Raw genomic sequence first — 8,916 nt, 5'->3', positions numbered from 1 at the left:
CACACACACAAAAAAAAAATATGGTTAATCTTAATCGCTAGAGCGTCAGCCGCAGCAACTGCAGTGCAGTGCAGCGCTGCGCTTGCAGTCTTAACAACGGCAGCATCTTCAGTTCATCACAGAAATTGTATTTTCCTATCAAGAATTTCACCATTTAAAAACAGAAGAAAACAAAACGTAAGGACAGGGAAAGCTAACAGATGGTACCTGCTCGGAAGGGGCGGCGGCGGAGTCAACGTGCAGAGCGGAATAGAGATGATTTTATAGATGCGGAAATTAGGGTTGGATCGGTGAAGGTGAAACCGGATTTGATTCTGAGACTGTACAAGTTACAAGGAGAGAAATCCTGATCGGGCTGGCCTTGACATAATAATGCGCCGGTTACTATTTTTTATCATTTGGACCATGGGCTGGGCCATCATCAGTGTGATTGCCCGCGCGCTCCGCATCCAGCCTGGCCCACGCGCTACTCACATGATGACATGAAGGCGAAACCCGGCAAATCCTGGTTGGGCTAAACAAGGAGGGCCACAAGCACGCACGGGACGTTGTGACGGGCTGGGTTCAAAGCATACAGCAACCATGATGCTTGCTTGGGAACAGGCAAAAAGCCCACGAGGCCACGAGTCATGTTGCGAACTTTCAAACTGTCAAGCATATGCAGACATCATTGAGATGCATAGAGATGTATTTTTCGCATTAAAAAGAGAGAGGAAACATCATTTTAAGTGCTTGTGTCGTACTATGACTGACGACTAATTGTGCATCTTTCTGTCTGTCTACCATCTACCTCTTTCAGTTGATATTTTCCTTAACTGTTTGCAAATACAAAGCATCTACCTATGATGTTCAGTCGAGACTAGAGACCCAATTAGGAAAACATCATAAACTTGCCTGGATCTGCATAAAGGTCTATGAAAACCCATGGTAACACACATTGTATGAAACAGTGGTGATTCTTATGATGGATCCTAGCTAGCACCGAGAACAGTTGTGGCAGCACTTGTCTTGATCAGAAAACCAAGGGAAAAAAGGTCTCATTTTATTCCTAGCAGTTGGGCTTTGATGAGACTATCCAACGTGGGGAATTTTTACAACCTCGCCATATCTATCCACCAAGATCCGAACGCGATGTGAGCAGTAACACATGGTCAGCAGCTGGTTCACAGAGACGACCTCACAGTAGAGTTCCGGGCAATCTCGCTCGATCTCCCTCTCGGCCTCGCACGCTGTTTGGCCAACCAGGTGCGGCCACGATCTCCCAAAGTATGGGAGATGGACAGCAGGCCTCGATCTTATTGGTTGTTCTCGTCGAACCTGACAAGGAGCAGACAACAGATGAGGAATTTGTATGCATTGAAAAGGAAATTAAGAGGGTGTTTGGATACCCTGCCTAAACTTTAGCACCTGTCACATCGGATGTTTGAATACTAATTAGAAGTATTAAATATAATCTAATTACAAAACTAATTGCATAGATGGAATCTAATTCGCGAGACGAATCTATTAAGCCTAATTAGTCCATGATTTGATAATGTGATGCTACAGTAACCATTTGCTAATGATGGATTAATTAGCCTTAATAGATTCGTCTCGCGAATTAGACTCCATCTGTGCAATTAGTTTTGTAATTAGCTCATGTTTAGTCCTCCTAATTAACATCCGAACATCCGATGTGACACTGCTGAAGTTTAGCACCTCGTATCAAACACCCCCTAACGTGATGAGATTTTCATGCGTTTTCAAGATCAGACAGGTATATGTATGGCTAAATACATAGGAACATGGCATCAATGTAAACCAAGGCAAATGAACTGTATTCCTTTTGACTCAGCTTTAGGATGGATAGACTATTAAGCATTTAGACCTTGGTCCTTTTTCTCTTTTTTGGAGAATGAAGCTTAGACGTTCCCCTTAGAACTTTGAAAAAGAGCCCTCCCATTGTTGTGCCTACATCAAAAGTATAGCCATAAGAATAATCTTATAAAATAGCAACAAAAAAAACTCATGTGCCAACTACTCTATGTTTTGGCTATTACAACAAGATTATACAGCGTGCAGAAATAACTTAGTACATATAGTAATAATAAACTGAAGTTTTAGTGTTTTAGTTTTGGAATCCTCACAAGCCAGAACATTTAGAAAGACATTCAAAATAAAAGATGTATTAGCAGGGACAGAGAGCTCAGTGAGCCAGGAATCATATAAAATGAAGTCAACTAGCCCACTTGTTAGTTTTTGCAAAGCATATCCACAAGGCATAAATCTGATAGTCGATAGATAAATAACATTTCTCTTTAAATATTTATCTTATAATCATCAACACAAAAGGAGTCCCAAGCATAAAGTGTTTTGGCATGTTATATTGGTTTCACTTTGAGAAAACAGTGGGATATTATTTCAATCCCCTATGTTTAAATGAACTGAAAGCACATAAATTTGTTCCTTAATTTTTTGTCAAAATGAAAACAATATAATGTCTTCATTTGTTGTTGACATTACAAATCACAAACACTATGTGGCTAGCCAAAGCCTAATTTGGCCTCCACTAGTCTCCACTCCTGAGCATGAGGGGGCAATGGCCCCCCATGTTCCCCTACTAACACCGTACACACATCTCGCACTTGCACATGATTTGTCATGATGACAATTTGTTGAAATCTAAATCTAACTAATATAAGCTAGTATTTGTTGATAGAATCAAATTGGTTGAAATAGGATTCCAATGCGAATGGATTGAGGTTAACACTTCACTTGGATACCATATGCATTTGATAAAAGCGACCAAGACCAATCGGTGGTACTGATGAAAAACCAAACATAACTTACTTATTGCACTAGCCATGGTTGATCTCTAGACCGTCAGCCGCCCGCCTTCATTCTAATATGGCCGTTAGTATTTCAATTCATTACTGAAATTGCATTTTTTTTAATTGCATTTTTTTTAAGAAACAGGAGGGGCAAGCTCCTACTAAAATTTATTATTAAAGAAAATCAAGTTCCAAAACAAGCAGAAAGAAAGAAAGACGAAAGATGAAAAATGAAAAATTACAGCCATCATATCAGGTTGCACCAAAGGTTTCACTCTATGCAAGCCAACAGAGAGTATTTCTGCGATGAATTTTCTTCTGACCCCTTAGACCGATGGAGAGGAACCGTTAAATGTCCAGTCATTTTTCTGATCGACCGGATACTCCACGTCATCAAAATAATGACTTCCATGAAAAAAGAAATATTCAGTCTTCTCTGAATTTGATTGAAGATTCTGAGTGGTTCCTGGAAGCTATATAGGTGATGCCCATGGATGCCCAACAAGCTTTGGCAAAGCTACTGAAATTGCATTTTCTTACTACTAGTGCTGCTGCTATCACGAATATCAATTTTGATGGCAACCCAAACCGGAGGTTAACGACAAGGGAAGCCTATGAGGGAGCCAGGGAGGGGTGTACCTGATCGGAAGCGGCGGCGACGCGTACAAACTGAGAGCAGGAATAGATACGATTTTATTTTATATAGTTGCGGGGTTAGGGTTGGATCGATCGAGAACCAAGATAAATACCGATCTGCCAGGCAACGCGTCGATCCGCATAACACGTTGGTATTTATTGGTGATGAGGCGGTTACCGGTTTGGACCGTGGGCTAGGCTGGGCCTCATACAAATGCATAAGGCCTGTGGGCCAGAACCAAACCAAGCGCACCGCCTGCCAGCAGGCCACGTCGCGTCGACCCGCGCGCTTCTCGTGACAGGCAGAGTCCGCGCCTCGCGGCGCGCCGATCCTCGTCGTCGTCGTCGTCTCGCGCAAGTGGGAGAGCCGCGGCCAGGGGATCGCACTCCACAAGCTTTGTTTGTCACGGGAGATCGAGGCCGACGCAATAATAACCAAAGCGAAAGCGTAAGGGGAAATCTAGCGGGCACGAGGCAGCGGCGATGGCGGAGCGGAGGATCGGCGTGGCGATGGACTTCTCGGCGAGCAGCAAGAAGGCGCTGCGGTGGGCGGCCGACAACCTGGTCCGCAAGGGCGACACGCTCGTGCTCCTCCACGTCCGCCACCACGGCCGCGAGGAGGCCAAGAACGTCCTCTGGTCCCACACCGGATCGCGTAAGCCACGACTCGATCGCCATGGCGTCCAATCCATCTGTTCGTTTGGTAATCTTGATGATTTGGATCGGTGGCAGCACTGATCCCATTCGAGGAGCTCATGGAGCCGCCGGTGAGGCAGCGCTACGACATGCCGGAGGACCCCGAGGTGTTCGACATGCTCAACGCCCTGGCACTGCAGAAGGAGGTGCGTGGCGCTCATCGATCGATCCAGCCTTTGCTTTATTACACTGTGCGTCTTGCCGTTCAAGCCCTGTAGCGGTGGTGATTTCTTTTTTTCTTTTGGTTCCATGCGTGGGTGATCGATCAGCTCTGCGTGGTGGTGAAGATGTATTGGGGCGACCCGAGGGAGAAGGTGTGCGACGCGGTGGGGGAGCTCAACCTCCAGTCGCTCGTCATGGGCAGCCGCGGCCTCGGCCAGATCCAGAGGTACGCTACGCTGCAGCAATAGCTGCATTACCAATTTCATTTCCTGGAAGAACCATCTGTCAGTTTACTATCTGCTCGTCTCAACGATTTGGAATTCATCAGGCACAAAACGCAACCATGCATTGCTTCTTGACAGTACTACGTAAATACAGTTTACTTGCATGATTGTAACCTCGAAGCTGGGACGTGGAGGAGCACGAGCGTGTCTCCATCATGCCGTCGGCATAAGCATAATACCGGCCAGTATTGTGCTGACGACATGATGGAGCATGGTTATCATTTCATTTCTAGCTTTGCTTAATTTTTACCCTGACCATGCATTTTATCTGCCCGTCAATCTACAGGATTCTGCTGGGAAGTGTGACGAACTACGTGCTGTCGAATGCATCATGCCCTGTGACCGTCGTCAAGTCAAAGTAGTGAGTGTCCTTCGCAGTTTACAGGAGTACCAATCCGCAACTGGAACCTGGGCAAAACCCAAAGAGTAAATCCGATGTATTGCATCTTACAGTACTTTCAGCTGCTATTACTTCATATCGCGTTTACAATCACTTGTTGCCTACAGACATGAATAAGTCAATGATTAATCTGTCTGTGGGCTAAATTTTCAGTATCTTTTGTCTGCCTGAACGAAGATCTGCAAGCTATATGTAGCTGGTTTCCCGGCCTAAGGTTTTCTGAATTACTGGTAGCGGACTAGCAAGTGCAGGAATTTGCACTAGGCACACTGTGACGTTCAAATTGTTCCTGACAAATTTGAATCAGACGCTGTCGAAATCCATGGGATTGTCAAAATTTTGTATCCTTCCGTTAGCAATTTTCAGACATCATGCATGCCATGCTGCATGTCGATGAAAATTGACACGAAACTTTGATCGAAACAAACCACTTTTTTGAGGGGCATGCATTCTGAAGTCTGAAACTCTGAACCAAACTTGATCTTTTCGGAACAAGGAATTCCAAGAACATCTGAGTTCGCCCTTCAGTTCTTTATTGCTCAACGAGGAAGATATGGAGAAAATACATACAAGCATCCTCTGATTCAAGTAACAAAACTAAGCCCCAAAACTATAGAGCACGAAAATTTAAACGTTGAAGCACTAGCACATGCAGAGGGGGGAAAAGACACGCTCACATCATCAGATGTAGAGATGAGGCTCCAGGATGACGAGGAAGAGCATGAGCAGCAGGAAGTAGATGATGGCGTGGACGAGCATGGACGGCAGGCTGGTCTTCAGGTTCATGACGTCGACCGGCCGCTGCCGGCCTGGCATCTGCAGGACGCCGCCCGGGCACAGCAGCGCGAACAGCGCCGTCGCGATGATCGGCGGCGCCCAGTCCCTCATCGCCTCTTCCCTGCTACTCTGCTACGCAGGCACTGCTCTGTTCAACTGGCAAGCAGGATGTGCAGGAGAGGGAGAAGTGGAACCAATGGAAGAGATCAAGAGACGGGCACGGGCGACAGGGAAGATATGCTCTGGTGATAAAAAGGTGGAGGGAAAGCATGGCATCGGGCGCCGAGCAGTCGAGCACACTAGGGCTGTCGACGAGGGAATCAGTGGACTGATTGATTGAGGAGGGGAGTCATCATAGCGGCGGATCGGGACCTTTTGGGCATGGGAACGGGGCTTTTGCGGTGGGATTAGTTGGGGGCTATCGTGTCTCGGCAAGCTTAGCACGGCGGTCGGCGGATAAGTGTTTCTCAATACTCTAGTACTATTTGGGAAGAGCTTGATTGATGGCATGAGTGTGACTTGTGCTGACGACCTGAGTCGTGACTCGTGAGCCTGTTCAGGCGGTGTTTGGATACACCCCATAAACTTCAGTACCTATCATATCGGATGTTTGATACTAATTAGGACTATTAAATATAGTCTAATTACAAAACTAAACTAATTGCACAGATGAAGTCTAATTCGCGAGACGAATCTATTAAGCTTAATTAGTCCATGATTTGATAATGTGGTGCTACAGTAACCATTTGCTAATGATGGATTAATTAGGCTTAATAGATTCGTCTCGTGAATTAGTATAGGTATTCTGCAGTTAGTTTTATAATTAGCTCATGTTTAGTCCTCCTAATTAACGTCCGAACATTCGATGTGACCCTCCTAAAGTTTAGTACCTCGCATCCAAAAGTCCAGCCAGAGCAGTTCGTGGATTGCAGAATCGGGATTCAGTTTACGAGCGCGAAGTTATGCACGTAAACGTCTCCCTTGGATACTACTCCGTGTTTTCAACTGAATTTTCCTGGAATTGAAGTTTCTCTGCAGCTGTTGACATGCATGAACGGGATATTTCGGAGCTGAAATGTTCTGTGATGTATTGCAAGGGCATTTACGAATACCACACAGAAAACCTCCCGTCTCGTCATTTTGCTTTCAGCTGAACTGTGCGCTCCTAGTCCTAGTCGGTGTCTGCGGCATGTGAGGTGTTGCTTCAGGATTCGTTGTTCTTGTTCTTGCACCACGGGCAGTGCCGGTGAAGTGAGCCAGGAGCTACACTTCACATCTGGCGTGTGACGTTGAAGGACGGCATCCTTATCGCCCAGCTCCCAGTAGCCACATGAACCTCCATGCTCTCATCAATCCCAGCCACGCTCCCCAGTTTTAGACGTAAATTCGGAAAATTCGCCGTGCGCTCGTGAGTAGCACGAGTTCATCAAGCAGAGGTCGGTCACCGCCCGCGGGACGCGGCGGATACATGCTTTCAACTGGGACAGCCCGCTGCTAATAACCTGGGCACTTAGCCCAACGATGACAATGACAAGATGCTAAACCTAAACGCGCGCATCAGATGCGCTTTCCCCCGGGCTTCCAAGTGACGACTGCATTTTCTGTAGCCTTTTTCTTACCTGATCCCCAGTTCATAGGAGCCCAGCTCCTTAGTTTAATAGTTTAGCTTATCTCAGTTAGAACGGCAAGTACGAACAGGAGATCTCACGTTGTCAGAAGTTGTATGCATGTAGCCTGAACAAGAAATCTCACCTTGTCAGAACAATGGTTGTATGCTTGCAGCAGCCGAGATCTTGCAACGCAGGAGGAACAGTGGTTGGAAATGCCAGACGCTGGCAGTCCGGCACAGTGGCACGAACCGGCGCACCACGGCACCAGAAAACCAGCACGGCTTCAAACGGAACACCGGGCGAGCCAAAATTTTGTCCCGAGCCAAACGATACACGGGCCTGCCGCCTGCGTGTATCGGAAATCAGGCAGACACAGGAGTACACGCTCCCCATTTGACATTTTCGGGTCCTACAGTAGTTTCTAAACGTTGGAGCGCTCACATGAGGTGACAGACAGACTGGCACTCCTGACACTCTCTGTCACTGCCCAAGCCGCTTGTTTATGGCCTTTATTCTAACACAAGGCCTGACATCTTGCTCCCTCGAGAAGTCAAGCGTGCTCATGTGTTACCTGGCTGCGAGCCTGTGACTGACAAACCGGTGAATCACAATGCATGATCGGCGCACGGCAAAGGACAAATCCCCTGTAGAACACCTGTAAAATCGGAGGATTATGACTGGCAGCTTTAGAAGCATTCCGTTTGGACAGATAACACAGTTAGGGTCTTCGTCCGCAGCACTCGGATGTTTGATATTAATTAAAAGTATTAAATATAAGCTAATTACAAAACTAATTGCACAGATGGAGTCTAATTTAAGAGACAAATCTATTAAACCTAATTAGTTCATGATTTGACAATGTGGTGCTACAGTAACCATTTGCTAATGATAGATTAATTAGGTTTAATAGATTCGTCTCACGAATTAGCCCTGGGATTCTGCAAATAGTTTTATAATTAGCTCATGTTTAATACTCTAATTAGCATCCGAACATTCGATATGATATTACTAAAATTTAAGCACCTGATATCAAACACCCTGTTAATCCAGCGCCGGGAACCATGACAGGATACGATCCAGAGTGGCTCCGATCGGATCAGGCCCTACTTACAGGTGCGTTTCTTCGCTTCCGGTGGAAGTGAGCGAGTGCGAGTGGCACCAACCCGGCGCTGAAAATTTAAGGCGGTTAGGGACGGGTTAGTTGTAACCAAGAGTACTCCTTTTTTTTCCCCCTCCGTCCATCATGAGTCATGACTATGCTCCCTTTGCGTGCCTGCCACCGATTCTTTCGTGTGTGGCGTTACTTCTCCAGTCCTCACCAAGGAGTGGGAGCTCTCACACCTTCAGCGTGGTGAGTGATACACGCACGGCAGGCGCATCGCCGCGGAGCGTGCCCTTCACGGGGCCTCACCTCACGCCGATCCGGCCGCTTCATTATTCCCACGCCTCGCTCCCACTCCGTATAACCCAGCAGTAACCGTTGCCGGCTGCCGGTGCCGCCCGCCCGTTCCATTCCACCTCGGCGTCTCTCCGCTGAAAAG

General features: G+C 46.7%; 1 protein-coding gene across 1 annotated transcript; it reads left to right on the top strand.

The window, feature by feature from the left end:
* The first annotated feature begins 3,841 nt into the window (after positions 1 to 3,841).
* On the top strand, positions 3,842 to 5,347 carry LOC101778820 (universal stress protein PHOS32). The gene is made up of 4 exons (XM_004970524.2): positions 3,842 to 4,101; positions 4,179 to 4,288; positions 4,412 to 4,530; positions 4,875 to 5,347. The coding sequence occupies exons 1-4, from the start codon at positions 3,930 to 3,932 to the stop codon at positions 4,948 to 4,950; spliced, it is 477 nt and encodes a 158-aa protein (XP_004970581.1). The 5' UTR covers positions 3,842 to 3,929; the 3' UTR covers positions 4,951 to 5,347.
* The last annotated feature ends 3,569 nt before the right edge of the window (positions 5,348 to 8,916 follow it).

This window comes from Setaria italica, chromosome V, assembly GCF_000263155.2.
Source record: "Setaria italica strain Yugu1 chromosome V, Setaria_italica_v2.0, whole genome shotgun sequence".
Lineage (NCBI taxonomy): Eukaryota > Viridiplantae > Streptophyta > Magnoliopsida > Poales > Poaceae > Setaria > Setaria italica.
This window is presented reverse-complemented; position numbering and strand designations above follow the sequence as displayed.